At 45.9% G+C, this 18391-nt stretch overlaps 1 protein-coding gene across 7 annotated transcripts in view; it reads right to left on the reverse strand.

The window, feature by feature from the left end:
* Window positions 1-18391, reverse strand: part of AFDN (afadin, adherens junction formation factor) — a 136984-nt gene that overhangs the window by 54388 nt on the left and 64205 nt on the right. For 4 of the 7 annotated variants that reach the window (XM_065888467.1, XM_065888465.1, XM_065888464.1 and 1 more), the window contains 6 exons: window positions 15988-16020; window positions 14960-14967; window positions 12181-12184; window positions 11746-11840; window positions 10253-10515; window positions 839-908 (listed from right to left, as the gene is read on the reverse strand). In XM_065888467.1, the coding sequence (XP_065744539.1) occupies window positions 839-908; window positions 10253-10515; window positions 11746-11840; window positions 12181-12184; window positions 14960-14967; window positions 15988-16020 (473 nt within the window). The remainder of the gene's footprint in view (window positions 1-838; window positions 909-10252; window positions 10516-11745; window positions 11841-12180; window positions 12185-14959; window positions 14968-15987; window positions 16021-18391) is intronic. The other 3 variants (XM_065888471.1, XM_065888469.1, XM_065888468.1) reach the window with 1 other exon arrangement.

Raw genomic sequence — 18391 nt, forward strand, 5'->3', positions numbered from 1 at the left:
GAGCGGGAAAGGAGATGGAGTGCAGGCCGTGGACACGGCCACGGCCGATGATCCCTGCCAGAAACCGCGCTGAGAACACGAGTAGGAAACGGGCAGTAGCTGGAGAGGACAGGAAGGAAGGGTTTTAAAAACCTGTCCCGGTGCCCGAAGATGAGCCCCACGCGAGCAGCTCCTGCCCCTGAGCCGGGCCCGTGAACGGCGCGGTGGAAGGCGCAAGGCCTGGGAGCTCGGCGCTTCTCGTGAGGCACTAAGACGTCTGCCGCCCCCATGGAGAGAGATGGGCGAGGGGTCCCAGCCACCAACCGTCCCACACAAGGAGCCACCAGCAAGACCAGCAAAGCAGACTGAGTCCAAACCGCTCTGCACAGCTACGAAGAAACAAAACAACTGCTGTTTCAGTCCACGAGTCTGGGTGTGGGGTGTTACCCAGCAGTCGGGAACCAGAACGAGGACAGAAGTAAACCAACTGTGCAAGAGAGAGAGCACAGCGCCCACGGGCGTGAAGTGGCAGGTGGGAGCCGGGACCCAAGCTGAGGTAAGAAGGGCAGGAGTCCGCTATCTGCGGGGGTGGCCTGAGCGAGAAAGGCTGGCCACACAGAGGACAGGCCTAGGACACACTGCTTGGGAGAGAAAGCACAGCCTCCCGGCCTTAGGGGAAAAGACGGTCTGCTGCTCACGTATCACCACGAGAAACACAAGTGGTTAGGACACCCACACGCAGGCCACTATTAAAGTCTGTCTGTATAATACTTTTACGAGGATGTCACCAGTAATTCATCAAAGACGTCCTGTTATGCGAAACAAACACAGTCCTGTCAGGTAAGAGACAATCACCCACCTTGCTCGCTGGTAATGCTGTCCCACTATGAACATCTCCTCCCAAATCAAAAGTTGTCTCCTGAACAATTCTGTTGAGATAGAAAAAGAAATACGTAGAATTAATAACTCTCCAATGATAAGAGGTAGTCTCTTCTTTATAATACAAAAGGAATAGTTAGTTAAATATCCCAATGTTCAAAGATCTTCAAGAAATCACTTTACTGCCAGAATATGAACTTAATGAATTAAAAAACTATTGAAACTTTATGAGCTTTTCCTACCAATGTATACTGAATACTCTCGAGATCAGATTTTTTTTTGACTCTCTACTCTGAAAGGTGAGAAAGTGAGCATTCCTTCTCCACCTCCCATTTTTATTGTTTATTAGCATTTTTCTTTTTCCTTTTTTTTTTTAACATCTTTATTGGGGTATAATTGCTTTACAATGGTGTGTTAGTTTCTGCTTTATAACAAAGTGAATCAGTTATACATATACATATGTCCCCATATCTCTTCCCTCTTGCGTCTCCCTCCCTCCCACCCTCCCTATCCCACCCCTCCAGGCAGTCACAAAGCACCGAGCTGATATCTCTGTGCTATGCGGCTGCTTCCCACTAGCTATCTACCTTACGTTTGGTAGTGTATATATGTCCATGACTCTCTCTCGCCCTGTCACAGCTCACCCTTCCGCCTCCCCATATCCTCAAGACTGTTCTCCAGTAGGTCTGTGTCTTTATTCCTGTCTTACCCCTAGGTTCTTCATGACATTTTTTTCCCTTAAATTCCATATATATGTGTTAGCACATAGTATTTGTCTTTCTCTGACTTACTTCACTCTGTATGACAGACTCTAGGTCTATCCACCTCATTACAAATAGCTCAATTTCGTTTCTTTTTATGGCTGAGTAATATTCCGTTGTATATATGTGCCACATCTTCTTTATCCATTCATCCGATGATGGGCACTTAGGTTGTTTCCACCTCCGGGCTACTATAAATATAGCTGCAATGAACATTTTGGTACATGACTCTTTTTGAATTATGGTTTTCTCAGGGTATATGCCCAGTAGTGGGATTGCTGGGTCATATGGTAGTTCTATTTGTAGTTTTTTAAGGAACCTCCATACTGTTCTCCATAGGGGCTGTACCAATTCACATTCCCACCAGCAGTGCAGGAGTGGTCCCTTCTCTCCACACCCTCTCCAGTATTTACTGTTTCTAGATTTTTTGATGATGGCCATTCTGACTGGTGTGAGGTGATACCTCATTGTAGTTTTGATTTGCATTTCTCTGATGATTAGTGATGTTGAGCATCCTTTCATGTGTTTGTTGGCAGTCCGTATATCTTCTTTGGAGAAATGTCTATTTAGGTCTTCTGCCCATGTTTGGATTGGGTTGTTTGTTTTTTTTGTTATTGAGCTGCAGGAGCTGCTTGTATACTTTGGAGATTAATCCTTTGTCAGTTGCTTCATTTGCAAATATTTTCTCCCATTCTGAGGGTTGTGTTTTGGTCTTGTTTATGGTTTCCTTTGCTATGCAAAAGCTTTGAAGTTTCATTAGGTCCCATGTTTATTTTTGTTTTTATTTCCATTTCTCTAGGAGGTGGGTCAAAAAGGATCTTGCTGTCACAGAGTGTTCTGCCTATGTTTTCCTCTAAGAGTTTCATAGTTTCTGGCCTTACATTTAGGTCTTTAATCCATTTTGAGCTTATTTTTGTGTATGGTGTTAGGGAGTGATCTAATCTCATACTTTTACATGTACCTGTCCAGTTTTCCCAGCACCACTTATTGAAGAGGCTGTCCTTTCTCCACTGTACATTCCTGCCTCCTTTATCAAAGACAAGGTGACCATATGTGCGTGGGTTTATCTCTGGGCTTTCTATCCTGTTCCATTGACCTATCTTTCTGTTAGGGAGTGATCTAATCTCATACTTTTACATGTACCTGTCCAGTTTTCCCAGCACCACTTATTGAAGAGGCTGTCCTTTCTCCACTGTACATTCCTGCCTCCTTTATCAAAGACAAGGTGACCATATGTGCGTGGGTTTATCTCTGGGCTTTCTATCCTGTTCCATTGACCTATCTTTCTGTTTTTGTGCCAGTACCATACTGTCTTGATTACTGCAGCTTTGTAGTATAGTCTGAAGTCAGGGAGCCTGATTCCTCCAGCTCCGTTTTTCGTGCTCAAGATTGCTTTGGCTATTCGGGGTCTTTTGTGTTTCCATACAAATTGTGAAATTTTTTGTTCTAGCTCTGTGAAAAATGCCAGTGGTAGTTTGACAGGGATTGCATTGAATCTGTAGATTGCTTTGGGTAGTAGAGTCATTTTCACAATGTTGATTCTTCCAATCCAAGAACATGGTATATCTCTCCATCTATTTGTATCATCTTTAATTTCTTTCATCAGTGTCTTATAATTTTCTGCATACAGGTCTTTTGTCTCCTTAGGTAGGTTTATTCCTAGATATTTTATTCTTTTTGTTGCAGTGGTAAATGGGAGTGTTTTCTTGATTTCACTTTCAGATTTTTCATCATTAGTGTATAGGAATGCAAGAGATTTCTGTGCATTAATTTTGTATCCTGCAACTTTACCAAATTCATTGATTAGCTCTAGTAGTTTTCTGGTAGCATCTTTAGGATTCTCTATGTATAGTATCATGTCATCTGCAAACAGTGACAGCTTTACTTCTTCTTTTCCGATTTGTATTCCTTTTATTTCCTTTTCTTCTCTGATTGCTGTGGCTAAAACTTCCAAAACTATATTGAATAAGAGTGGTGAGAGTGGGCAACCTTGTCTTGTTCCTGATCTTAGTGGAAATGCTTTCAGTGTTTCATCATTGAGGATGATGTTGGCTGTGGGTTTGTCATATACGGCCTTTATTATGTTGAGGAAAGTTCCCTCTATGCCTACTTCCTGCAGGGTTTTTATCATAAATGGGTGTTGAATTTTGTCAAAAGCTTTCTCTGCATCTATTGAGATGATCATATGGTTTTCCCCCTTCAATTTGTTAATATGGTTTATCACATTGATTGATTTGCGTATATTGAAGAATCCTTGCATTCCTGGAATAAACCCCACTTGATCATGGTGTATGATCCTTTTAATGTGCTGTTGGATTCTGTTTGCTAGTATTTTGTTGAGGATTTTTGCATCTATGTTCATCAGTGATATTGGCCTGTAGTTTTCTTTCTTTGTGACATCCTTGTCTGGTTTTGGTATCAAGGTGATGGTGGCCTCGTAGAATGAGTTTGGGAGTGGTCCTCCCTCTGCTATATTTTGGAAGAGTTTGAGAAGGATAGGTGTTAGCTCTTCTCTAAATGTTTGATAGAACTCGCCTGTGAAGCCATCTCGTCCTGGGCTTTTGTTTGTTGGAAGATTTTTAATCACAGTCTCAATTTCAGTGCTTGTGATTGGTCCGTTCATATTTTCTCTTTCTTCCTGATTCAGTCTTGGCAGGTTGTGCATTTCTAAGAATTTGTCCATTTCTTCCAGGTTGTCCATTTTATTGGCATAGAGTTGCTTGTAATAATCTCTCACGATCTTTTGTATTTCTGCAGTGTCAGTTGTTACCTCTCCTTTTTCATTTCTAATTCTATTGATTTGAGTCTTCTCCCTTTTTTGAGATCAGTGTTTTGAAAACTAATAACAAAAAATTGAAAGGAAGCATAAAGAAAAAAAGAGAAAGCTGTTCCATCAGTGAGTCTCTCTAGGCTGCAAATGGTACGTGAACACAGCGCAGACGCCCGAGGTGCCAGGAGCCCACGTGTGGACTCAGGGAAGGCCGGGGTGAGGTGGGGTGGGTGGAGTGGGCATGAAGACAAGGCACAGGCCCAGCTGACTCCTGCCTGAAAGCCAAGCTGATGGTTTTTTAAAAGCTCACAGATACCACCACTAGGCTACAAATAAAGAAATGGAGAAATTTTTGATAATGTCAATAATTAGATCCAGAGTAATTCTAAACACTTTTTAAGAATATCTCAAAAATACCAAAACCATGAAACTTATCATTATGAAAAATTAGTTGAGAATATAAACAAAATCTCATTTTAAAGAGTCAATAATCTGAGGCAAGCTATAGCTCTTCGGCACAAGTGAAGGGTGAATGCAAGCCATTTATTCCAGTTCATGAGAGAGGCCCAACCAAAGGGGAAAAAGAGCCCTAAAACATCTGTTAAGAGTCTCATACACCATGATCAAGTGTGATTTATTCCAGGGATGCACACAGATGGTTCAACAGCCACAAATCCATCAACGTGGCACACCACGCTAGCAAAAAGGATAAAAAAAACACACGATCATCTCCACATATGCAGAACAAGATCTGACAAAATTCAACAGCCATTTGTGATAAAAACTCTCCACAAAGAGGGTACAGAAGAAACATCCCTCATCATCATAAAGGCCACGTATGACAAACCTAAGCCAACATCATCATACTCAACAGTGAAGAACTGAAAGCATTTCCTCTAAGATCAGGAACAAGACAAGGATGCCCACTCTCACCAATTTTATTCAACAAAGCCAGAGCAATTAGGCAAGAAAAAGAAATAAGAACCATCTAAATCAGAAAATAAGGGAAACTGTCACTATTTGTAGATGACAAGATGTTACATACAGAAAACCCTAAAGACTCCACTAAAAAAAATGTGTTAGAATAAGCCAATCCAGTATGCTTGCAGGGTTCAAAACCAATAACAAAAATACGTTGTGTTTCTATACACAAGTAATAAAATATCAGAGACATTAAGAAAATAATCGCATTTACAGCCGCATCAAAAAGAATAAAACACCTAAAAATAAATTTAACCAAGGAGGTGAAAGACCAGTACACTGAAAATTCCAAGACACTGATCAAAGAAACTGAAGAAGATACAAATAAATGGAAGATATTTGTTATTTTGTGCTCATGGACTGGAAGAATTGATATTGTTAAAATGTCCATACCACCCAAGGCAATCTATACATTCATTGGAATCCCTATCAAAATTCCAATGGCATTTTCCACAAAAATAGAACAATTCTAACATTTGTATGGAACCACAAAAGAGCCCAAGTAGTGAAAGCAACCTTGAGACAGAACAAAGAAAAAGAACAAAGAACAAATCACTCCCTGATTTCAAACTATATTATCGTACAAAGCTCTAGTGATCAGAACAGAAATGATATCAGCATAAAAACAGACACACAGATCAATGGAACAGGATAGAGAGCCCAGAAATAAACCCACACATATAAAGGAGCCAAGAATATACAATGACAGAGAACGTATAGGACGGTCTCTTCGATAAAAAGTGTTGGGAACACGGGACAGCCACGTGCAAAAGAATGAGAATGGATCACTACCTTACATCAAACACAAAGATTAACTCAAAATGGATCAAAGGCTTGAGTAAGATCTGAAACCATAAACTCCCAGAAGAAAATATAGGCAGTAAGCTCCTTGACACTAGTCTTGGTGATGAGTTTTTGCATCTGACAAAAAAGTAAAGGCAACAAAAGCAAAATAAACAAGTGGGACTGCAGCAAACTAAAAGCTTCTGCACAGCAAAGGAAACCACCGACAAAATGAAGAAGCAAGGTGTGCAAGGGGAGAAAATATTTGCAAACCATATATCTGATAAGGGGTTAATATCCAAAATATATAAAGACTTCATACAACTCAGTAACAACATCTCCTCCCAAAACAAAAAAACAATTAACAAACGGGCAGAGGATCTGAATAAACATTTTCTAAAGACATACAGATCACCAACAAGTACATGACAAGATGCTCGACATCACTAACCACCAGGGAAACGCAAATCAAAACAGCAAGGAGGCATCACCTCACACCTACCAGAATAGCCATCATCAAAAGGACAAGAGGTATGTGTTGGTGAGGGTGTGGAGAAAAGGGAACACTCGTGCACTGTTGGTGGGAATGGAGATCGGTGCAGCCACTATGGAGACCGGTAATGGAGGTTCCTCAACAATTAACACTAGAGCTACCGTATGACCCAGCAATCCCACTTCCGGGTGTATATCCGAAGACAATGAGAACACTGACTTGATATGATATCCTCACCTCACGTTCACTGCAGCCTCACTCACAACAGCCAAGATATGGGAGCAGTCTAAGTGTCCACTGATGGAAGAATGGATAAAGATGATATAGTGAGTGTGTGTGTGTGTGTGTGTGTGTGTGTGTGTGTGGGTGGGTGTGCGCGCGCGCACGCCTGTATCTGTGTATACACACAGGAATATTATTCAACCATAAAAATGAAGGAAATCTTGCCATTTGTGACAACATGGATGGAACTTGAAGAAACTGTGCTCACTGGAATGTCCGACAGAGAAAGACAATTACCATATGATCTCACTTACAGGTGGAACTTAGAACAACAAGACAGCCATAAAAGGAATGAAATTTTGCCATTTGCAGCAACATGGGTGGACGTGGAGGTCATTATGCTAAGTCAAGTCAGACAGAGAAAGACAAATACTACAGATACTACCTGAAAAACACAACAAACTAGTGAATACAAGAAAAAAGAAGCAGACTCACAGACACAGAGAACAAACTAGTGGTTACGACGGGGGTGGGGAGAAGGGCAGTACAGGGGCTGTGGGATGGGAGGCGTAAACCGCCGGGTGTACCACGGGCTCCAGAATATGTTGTACGACGTGGGGAGCAGAGCCAATATTTTGTAATAACTGTAAATGGGAAGTGACCTTTGAAAACTGTATATAAAAAAACAGTAACAACAAAAAAGCCAAGCTCACAGATACAAACATTGGTGGATACCAGAGGCAGGGGTGTCCGGATGGTGGGGGGAATGCCAAAATGGGTCAAAAGGTACAGGCTTCCAGTTTTAAAATAATTAAGTCCTGGGGATGTAGTGCACAGCACAGCGACTACAGTTCCTAAGACTGTGCTGCAGGTGAAAGCTGCCAAGAGGAGATCCTGAAGTTCTCATCACAGGAAAGTCTAGTCTAGTTCTCATCACAGGAAAAAGCTGCCTAACTACGTGTGGCGATGGACGTAACTAGACTTACTGTGATCATTTCACAACACATACAAACACTGAATCACTATGTCACACACCTGAACTAATATGCCAATTATAGCTCATTTAAGAAATATACATACATGTGTGAAAAAAAGGAATATGTGAGTTATCTACGTAGAAATCTGCGTCATGGTTTAACATGAGAACAGTATTAATTTTTATAAAAAGGGAAGTCCGTTCCACTTCATGGATGTACGTTTAAGTACTGGTATGTTCAACCACTAAGCAGTTTCGACTAGTTTTGCAGGAAAAAGATGTAGTAAAAATAAAACGTCACAGCAGCACTACCCCTCAATGAGATGTTCTCCATGTCCTTACACGAACTCTGCTTTCAGCCAGAGACAAGACAAGAATCAACAACCGCAGGCCTCCAGAGCAGGAACCATTAAGGCAAAAAGCAGGAGACGGATGTTCTCACCCAGGAAAACATCGCCCACAAAACTGAAGCGCCGACTGCAAGAGTGGGACAGAGACAGTTTGTAGCACTGTGTTTATGACAGTAACACTACCAACTAACCATCAAAATAAATACGACATAAAACCTAGAAGTAAAGCCCAGTTGCAAGTAAGAGGCAGTAATCGTAGGCACTGCTGATAGACGATACACACCACACCAGAGGAACTGCTCACACGGTAATTCTCTGGAGAAACTTCCAAGGAATAAGCGTGAGGCTATTAAGAAGGCGGGCTTTACCCTGTCCAGGTGTCTGGTGCTGAAAGGAAGAAACGGGGCAAAGGAAAGCTGCTAATTAACATGGAAACCCTTTCAGCAAGACCATCTGCTGAAGAGAAGAGCCAGTGGGAAGGTCATGACAAGAGACGGGAAATGAGGAGACGGCTGATAAACAAATACAACCTGAAGAAAGGAATTTAAAAAACCTGGTCCTGCCAGACACAGTAGGGAAGGACGGGTTTATCGCGCGTCCAGTTTAAAGGTGGAGACGGACTTTCCTGTGAAGTACAGACCCACGCTGGTTCTTTCGGGGACCAAGGGCTCGGTCACTTGCTGAACCCTGGCACTGGAAGGCGAGATGCTGGGACGTCAGATCCCCACACCCGCACGGCAGTCCCTACATCCACCCTGCTGACGCGAACGTGCGTGAACCACAGAGCGTCCACCTGGGAGTGGTGTTACGTCTTATCTGCACCAACCGCGACTGCCCTTCACCCTTCTCCACCGCCAGGATTCAATGTGGACAGAGTGAGAAGAGAGGCCAAGACGTCCTCAACAGCCTGGCAGCAGCCGGCAGGGTAGAACTCCTAGTGCCGACGGTGAGCAAGCGAAGGGCCAGCATGAGGGAACGGGAACGATCCCCACGTGGCCCCAGGTGGAGGCTCTGCGCGGTTTCACGCAGGAAACCACGGCACAGGAACGAGGAGCGCCACCCCTGGGATGCTACATCTGTGCTCTCAGCAGGGCCGGGGAGAAGCTACTGCCCCTGTCTTCCCAAGATCCACACCCTAGCAACCCGTAAGACGGGTAATAAAGTCACCGGGCAGTACATTCATGAAAAAAATGCTATCAAAAAGGAAGTGTTATTCCCTTCCCCTCAGAGAAGTTTTCCCAGACGGTAAGGAGTTTCCTTTTCCAGCACCAGGCCCACGTTGCAAGTCCTCAGACAGGCACTAGGTGGAGCCAAATACCTCGAATTCCTTAACAAAGAACAACGTGTTTCACTACTAGTAACAGAGAAGGCACACCTCAACAAAAACACCTCGGTGATGTAAGGCTCATTACACACAACACCATAATTCAAATAAAGTGCTGTTTTAAAGTATCAGCTAGGGCTTCCCTGGTGGCGCAGTGGTTAAGAATCCGCTCGCCGATGCAGGGGACACGAGTTCGAGCCCTGCCCTGGTCCGGGAAGATCTCACATGCCGCGGAGCAGCTAAGCCCACGTGCCACAACTCTTGAGCCTGCGCTCTAGAGCCCGCGAGCCACAGCTACTGAGCCCGCGCGCCATAACTACTGAAGCCCGCACACCTGGCGCCCATGCTCCTTAACAAGAGAAGCTACCGCAGTGAGAAGACCGCGCACCGCAACGAAGAGTAGCCCTCGCTCGCGGCAACTAGAGCAAAGCCCGTGCGCGGCAACGAAGACCCAACACAGCCAAAAATAAATAAATAAATTTATTTTAAAAAAAGTATCAGGTAAAAAACAAAATTTAAAAATAAAAACCAGCCACAACTTCCAATTTCAAGATGAAGTCAAGACCTTTCTTTCTTCTTGTTCTTCTCTGAAACCAACCCAAATCAACAAGAACTTGAACCACAAACCACAAACTTTGAAAAGACAATAAAACACATAATCTATGGCTAATTCATTTCATTTTCAGCATGATTACAACACTCTGGAATTCTTAAAGGTGATGGATGCTCCTTACCCAGGCCTCTGTCTGGGACCCTTCGCCATCAGGCCTCCATCCACGGATCTCTTGGGCAGAGCATGGTCCTGGCTGGGGTCCACGAACTTAAACACATGGGACACCCCAAACTGCACCTTCATCCCGCTGTGCAGCATCGTCGTCTCCGAGATGCGCTGCCCGTCCACGTAGGTCTCAGCATCCATGCTTCTCGGCGTGACCGTGACCACTCCATCCATGTTTGTGAGGTCACAGTGATGGGGCTCAATTCCTGAACCAAACAACTAAAAAGAAAGGAAAATCAAAGGAACTTCCATCATCAACTACAGAGGATTTAAAAACTGAATTTTAAGACTGTAAGTCCCTCTTTTATGATAAATATAATCTAATAAACTCCGGATTTTTGGTGCTGTCAGGGAATTTTCCCTTAATTTATTAATTAAATAAACACTGTCAAAATAACTGAATATTTTCACCATCCAGCAGCTTGATTTAAGGGGTACCACAACTCTGCATTAAAAAGCATATGGGGGCTTCCCTGGTGGCTCGGTGGTTAAGAATCCGCCTGCCAGTGCAGGGGTCACGGGTTCGAGCCCTGGTCCGGGAAGATCCCACGTGCCGCGGAGCAACTAAGCCCGAGAGCCACAACTACTGAGCCTGCGTTCTAGAGCCCACGAGTCACAACTACTGAGCCCACGTGCCACAACTACTGAAGCCCATGCGCCTAGAGCCCGTGCTCCGCAACAAGAGAAGCTACTGCACTGAGAAGCCTGCGCACCACAACAAGGGTAACCCCTGCTCACCGCAACTAGAGAAAAGCCCGCGCGTAGCAAAGAAGACCCCACGCAGCCAAAAATAAATAAATAAAATAAATTTATTAAAAAATAAACAAAACGTAGTCATCTTGAATATTAGACAATTAACGGGTAAATCTACACAGATCATCAGGGCTACAAATCCCTGTTCACCTGTGTTACTGCTGTGATGAGGATGGGGTTAGAACTGAAAATGACATTAGTAATCGGGCCCCTCATGCCACAACTGAGAAGTGAGAATACCGAGAAAGGGACATCTGCCCACGCCCAAGCCCCAGGAAGCGAGCAGCCCTGCCCTTCCCAACGCACAGGCACGCTAGGCTCTGCTCTAGTCCAGCCTGAGCACTGTGGCTCGGCTAACACTTTAACTACACTTCACTGAACGCCTCCTACGCGTGTGCGACCCAGTGACAGGCACTTCCACGTACGTTATCCCCCTCAATGTTGTAAACTTGAAACAACCTATAAAACCATCACCATCTTTTGGAGAAAAGCAACAGCCCTGGAAGTCTGGCGGGGAGTGGGACAGACACTCACACTCTGCTCTGTTCACAATGAAGCAGAGAAGTGACCCAGAGCAAGCAAGCTGCTTCCATTAAATACAAAGGCTTTCCCTCCCTTCCACTCACCCGCAGCGCGGCAGGCCCACCCGCTGCCCTATGACCCACCGAAGCGGCAGAGCGGCAGCCGGACACGCACCTGGATGGAGCCGTCGTCGAACTTCTCTGTCCCAACCTCAGTGACACTCAGCTGAAGGCGGTAGAGCTTCGGTTTGTCTCTGGAGTCGGAACCATCTGCGACGAGAGAAGGACAGGGCTTCACTAGCCAAGTCGAATGTGCTCATCATGTTATTTGAAACAAACAAGCAAACAACAGGTTACCTTTGAAGCAACACTACTGTTCTCAATTCTCAGGATTTCTATTCAAAGAACTCCCCAAATTTATATCAAGCAACTTAAGTAACTGAATACACAAAATTCAAAGTAAGACATACGCACACATCAGCTTCTGTTTAAAATATAATTCAAGGTACTAACGCCGTCATTCATACCGACGTTTTCTTATCACAGAAAAAAACGTTTCCCCACCACACGGTCCTGGACTTGTGTCTGACTCTGAAGGAGACAGGGAGACCCTCCTTCCAGACCGGACCTCCTCACAGACCGCCGGGCACAGCGGAGCTACTGATGGAAGGAGTGTGACCTCCCGGCTCACCCCGGACCTTCGGGACCAGACCGACCCCAGGGATGAGGCCCCAGCGCGTGTCCCCACGTGATTCTGACGGCCACCCCTGGCATGAAGCTCCAGTAAGAACTGCCGCGAAAAGTGCTCACCTCCACCGAGTGGAGCTGGGGTGAAGGACAAAAGGAGAGCCTGGGTTTTTTACTTCTGTGTCATTTCATACTTCCGGGAACTGCTGAGATGTTTCCCTTGCCTGCGCATCACTTTGTCTGATGGGCTGGCTTTGGGGGACCACAAGAGCTGCGGCCCCCGCCCACTGACCCCCGGATGGGCTCCTCCTCTCCTCAGCTGCCAACCCACCCCACCTGACACAGAGGGTCATTCTGATCTCAGCGCTATCGCACCGGGGGCCACGGGCCTCGGCACTCACGCGCCAGGACACGGTCCCAGGGCCGTGACAGCAGCAGCCTCGCTCTGCCCGTGCTGTGCAGGCCCCGCTGCCCCAGAGCCTCAGCGACTTCAGAATCGCTCACCGACCTGCAGTTAAAATCTCGAGTCCCCAGGATCAGGAGTGTAAACACTGCAGTGTACACAGAGGGCAGGCCGCTAAAATCGTAGCGTAGTGTGGTCTCAACTCTCACAGACCCAAGACACCAGGAACACGGGTGTGCAAGCTGTGAGAACGGTTGCTAATCTGAGAGTGCACAAGATAACACGCTAACCACAGGTCTGCAGCGACCTCCGGGATCTGGCTGAAGGTAAGACGAGACTAAAGCAGCATTCGAGAGACACACGTCTCACAGGCGCTGAAAACCGGGCCCCGGGTCTGCGCTGCTCCACAGCTCATCCTCATCAGATGTGCTGGCAGCTGAAGCCTCGTTTAAGTCACTTTATTTCAACTCCAAGCACTGATCCAAAACGGGGCCTCAGGGTCACGCGGGGCTTTCCCTGGGCAGGACCCAGTTCCCTTCTAGACCTGCTGAGCCCAGATCCCTGAGGGATGCTTACCACTCTGCTGGCTGTAAACACCACAGGCAGCCCTAAGGACGGTCCTTGTCGAGGAGCAGTCTCCGGCACCCACAGCACCGTGAACCACTTCGTCTCGACCCCACTGGCCGAGTCTGATGAGGGTTTCTGCGTCCTCACCTCTCCCACCCCTGAGCTCCCAGGCGGCTAGGTCTTTAAAGCAATCTCTCTACACCTGGTGCTCAGTACAGCGTGCGCTCAATAAAGCCTTAACGTATTAACAGCGAAGAATTATTAACTAAAAATGCGGAAAACAGAGTAATGCGATACGGTCTCGCACAGAATTATACAAATGAATTATAAAGAAAGCAAAAGCAGCAAATAAGTGATCAAGAACAACTGTTTCAATTACAACGTTTAAAAAACAGAAGAGCATGAAAAGTATGTCTGTTTAGGGGTGAAAGAAAAATCCACGTTCACTTTCTTCTGAATTTTGAATGCTTCTGAAGGGTACCTTGTGAGCTAATAAATGGGTATTATATACTTTTCTGCATCAACATTTACATCCACAAATTTAGAAATATAAAAAGAAAGGGAGAGATACAAACTTTCTCAGTCTCTCCTTTCTCTGCGACAGAAATCTATCGACAGACGAATCAGAAATAAACCTTCCCAATCCCTTCTTTCTTTCTGCTTCACAGTAATAATAGAAAACAACGATACCTTTACAGGTATATCCTGAATAACCTAAACGGTGGCCACTCACGTCGTAGATAAAACGGAGTTCTGGGACCTCGGGCAGAACACAGAAACAGAGGCGAGTAATGTTCACAATGTAACTGACAGCTTCTTGTAGATCCAAGGCCCCTCCTCAGTAAAAGCACAGTCATCTCACAGGCAGTAACAAACGTGTAAAACGGTGGCTTAAAACAAAAATCTTAAAACTTTATCCCCTTCCGCAACAGGGATTCTACAAATGCTGTATTTCCGGCTCAAGTGCCGGAGCACATCTCTCCTCACTTGAGAGCTACGACGGACCCGCAGTGCCTCTGAAGGCGGAGATACATCTTCCGAAGTGACCCTACCACACAGACGAGTGCTTCTTCCAGAGGCTTTAAATGCTTTTTAGAAACATTTTATACTTTTGCCTTAGAAGTACGTACCACGTTCATATGGTGCAAAATTCAAAAGGCACAAAAAGGACATGGTGAACCGCACCCTTCCCCACCTGGCCCCTGCCTAGTCCTTCCCCACCCAGAAGCAAATCTTCAGTCTATTTTGTGCGTATATAATTACACCTCCCGATACTCATGTTCTTCTTTCTCCTGGCTTGCACAAGCCTTAGAATACCATTTGCGATTACCAAACGGAATATGCAACATCCAGTCAAATGTCCAACATCTGGGACGCACTTAAAATAGATCACTCTGAGCAAAGCCTGAGAATGTTTTTCAGGACACTTTTGGTGCCACTGCACAGCATGTCTACACATCCAGGCCTGCTTCTGCCTCTGGGCAGCTGGGTGGACGACAGCCTGGGGCGTCTCTTGGCCGCCCGCTTGCGAACGGAGGGTGGGGGACTCATGCGTTTAAGGAGTGCTGACCAGAGCTTCCGTGTCCCAGGCGCCGTGCGGACGCCAGAGGTCTGCGGTGAGAAAGTAAGCTCATGTCCTGGCCCCCAGAGGGCTTACGTTCGCTTACGTTTTAGCGAACCAGTACAACAGGGAAGAAACTGTTTTCGGTACATACCAGGTAAAAGAGGAGACGTATTTGTCTCTCTGTTTGCTCCATTCTTTTACAGTGTGAAAGTAACCGACACGTGAAAACATTAAGGAATCCTTTTCAGGAATAAAATAACAACAGAAACTTGTCTTAGACTCTACTTTATGTATTACATCAAAATAGGTACTAAATATCCCTTGTTTCCATTTTTCTTTAAAAGAATAAAAAACTAAAACTCCAAGTTTGGTTAATATCCAATGAAAACCTGTATGATCAGTTTGGAGAAAATTCAACAAAGTGATATAAGATGCCGAAAGGCTGAGTCAACTTTATATACGAGAAAGTTCTGATTGTTACATCGACATGTAAAAAATGACACTTGAAATATAAAAACAGACAAAGGACGTATTTCCATGTACTATTTAAGATGATAGACTCTAGTGCACAAAATCTGAGAAACAAGTTCCAAGTAAGAAGGTCCAGCTGTGCCAGCCAGAAATGATCTCAAGCAGGAGAGCAAGCCGAGGCCGAGGACACCCTAAACCTGCTCACTATGGCAGCGAGCGCCTCCCGAGAACTATACAGACACGAGCGGCACTAAGTGGGTGGCGGCCTCTTCCTCCTCAGCCTCCTGGCGTCACCGGACATGTGGCCCTGATCGGCGCTCCCTCCCCCATCCACCACCCCCATTTCTCCTTCTGTCCTCCTCCCCCAGCCCCGTCCGCACCTCCTCCCCCCCGTGTCTCCCCCTCTTCCTCCTGGGGGCGCACAGGGTCGAAGGACAGGAAAACAGCTGCCTCCTTTAGTCCAAATTCTCACTTAAAACTTAGCCTGAACAAAGACTCTGGACATTTCTGCAAAATAAGCTGCTATTAAATGAAATGAATCCTGGATACGGAAGAGTTAACTAGAGATAAAATGAAAGTACATTAAACTCTTAAGAAAAGTTATTTATATTAATTGAAAAGCCAACACATCCAGCATCTGGTCAGTTACCGCTGTTCTGCCCGTGAGGTTGTTAGTGCTCGAGATGAGACACTAGCAGGAAGCGCAGCATCCCCTTTGGAAGCACGCCAGCCGTAGCAGGCAAAGCGACCCCTTCTCCCTGGGGTGCGCACACACGCGCAGGACCCGGGTGAAGGCAGCAGCGGCGGACAGAGGCCATGCAGACGCGTGCAGGGGAGAGAAGGAGAGGGTGAGCTGCAGGGAGGCGACTGTCCGGGGGAAAGGCACGTCCTGCCCCAGCCCTGGGCTGGAGGACACGGCAGCCATGCTCCGCGTGGCGTGGGCACATTGCTGAGGGGGACACTGAGTTGACAGGGAGTCCCCGAGCAGCAGGGGAGCAGCCGTCTGTCCATGACAGGGAGACCCACCCCGCTCCTTCCCTGCGGAGCACAGCCCAACCCAGAGCAAGGGACAAAAACGACTTCTACCCCCGTCCCTCCAAAAGACAGTGGAAGCACCCGCCCACATCTCAAAAGCCTCCAACGACACCTATAGGACCTCGGCCCAACCCCGAGGACACGTGCTCGGCTGACAACGTGTCCAGGGAAACAGTCTCTCGTGACAAGTCAGCATCCACGAACACAGGGAAACTAAGTCCCTTTCACTCTGCGTGCTGACCGGGCTCGGTCAGCAACGACACCTTAAGAAGACAGCGTGACCTGGTGAAGAGAACAGCTCTGGAGTGAGACAGACCCCGGCCGGCAACCGGGCCTCCACGCCCCCCCCGCCCCCCCCCCAACATCACCTGCGAGTGCGGCGCGGAGCGGAACTTCAGGCACCTGCGGAGCGCTGCAGCTCTCCAGCAGGCAGCCCAGGCGCTCGGGCGCGTCAGACTGACGGGGGCCCTGGCTGCCCAGCTATACAGACCACGAGTCTCTCTGGAAGCCACCTGAGTCACCTGTGTACCTACTGCACAGCCTAAAGCAGCAGCTCGGTAAACGCTGACTAAAGCAGCAGAGGGCCGTGAAGGAAGCCGTGTTTTAACAAGCATCTGATAGATGCTGTCGCCAGTACTTGGTAACCAGCAGGACACAGCTAGCGTTTATCTCGGATCCATCAGTTTCTTGCACCGACAAAAAACTTCTCTGTGTTTTACTACCCGGGAGGCCGTAAGGATGAAGCAAGCTGTCAAAACGCCAATTCTCACTAGAATCTACGTTCCCACGGTCAGGGGCTTAACCTGCTTTGCTGGCGTTCTCCTATCTCCAAGGTCCAGAACAGCGTCTGACACATAGTAAGCATTCAATAAGTACTTGTCAAAGAAATAAAGGGATGAATTCTCATCCTGTCTCTGCTACCCACCCAAGTCAACGTTCCACTATTCATGTGAAAATTATCCTATGTCAGCTGCTATTTATCAACTCTCTCTGGGTTAATACTCCTATTTTCAAAAATTTCAGTTTGGGAGAAAACAATCATTAGCTTCTAGCACGTAATGCAAAATCTTGAATGGCAGACCCAAGGCCCAAAGATGATCCTAAAAACTTCTAAGTTCAAAAACAGATGGCTGTCTTCCAGCCGCCGTTCACTGCCTCGGACCACTGAGCACCAAACCCTCACCACTAATCATGTCTGCAAACCACTGTGAGGAAACCAAAGTTTCATGAACTTTTCAGCCGGAGAACTGAGAGACAAGGCAACACTCACATCTTCCTCATAAACAGCTGATCAATTAAAAAAAACCTTCAAACATAATTAAGCATAAACGCTACTACCTGCAGCACACGGCCACGGACTAATTACGGAGCATCGGCCAAAACAACAGCATTTTCCCTGTGTCAATATAACACAACCCAGCTGTGCCATGGAGACCACTGGACCACAAGTGCCACATCTAACCATTAGTTATAATCTTGTAAACAAAAATCAATACTCAGGAATCAAAGAGAAAAACATAATTGCTGCCCAAGGAAACACAGATTATCTACATAAGCAGTCTGTTTTTAGCTAACTTTTTCTATAATTACTTACTGAGCGCTATTTAAAAAGCAGTTCTGGGTGGGAGGGACAATACTCTGTTCTTCACAGCATTTTACAATAGAGGTCACATACCATCATTTTAACCAAATAAATAAGAAAGATACAGTTCAGCTGAACGGTAAACAAACGTGTCCCACATATATTAAATATGCGCACAAACACGTAGGCTACGTACGATGCGTGGGCATAAAACATTTCCTTAAGAGCGTCAATGTATTTCTCTACCTGATGGCTAAGTTATAACAACAGCTTTCGCTTAAGAGAGCTCAACAAACGCAATATTTAGAAGGCGAACACGAACACAAACTTAGTCTATTATAATTTTAAAACTAAGCAAATATCGCTCCTCTTACAGGTGGACTTCTTAGATGTAATTAAATTTAGATGTTCTTTGGACACTGTTCATACATGAAGCAACAGTGTGCTAAATACACACACACCTGCCTCCATGACGTCTGTCCCAAGAGGACTACATTTCAGTTTCTCATTTT

This window comes from Phocoena phocoena, chromosome 12, assembly GCF_963924675.1.
Source record: "Phocoena phocoena chromosome 12, mPhoPho1.1, whole genome shotgun sequence".
Taxonomy (NCBI): Eukaryota; Metazoa; Chordata; class Mammalia; order Artiodactyla; family Phocoenidae; genus Phocoena; species Phocoena phocoena.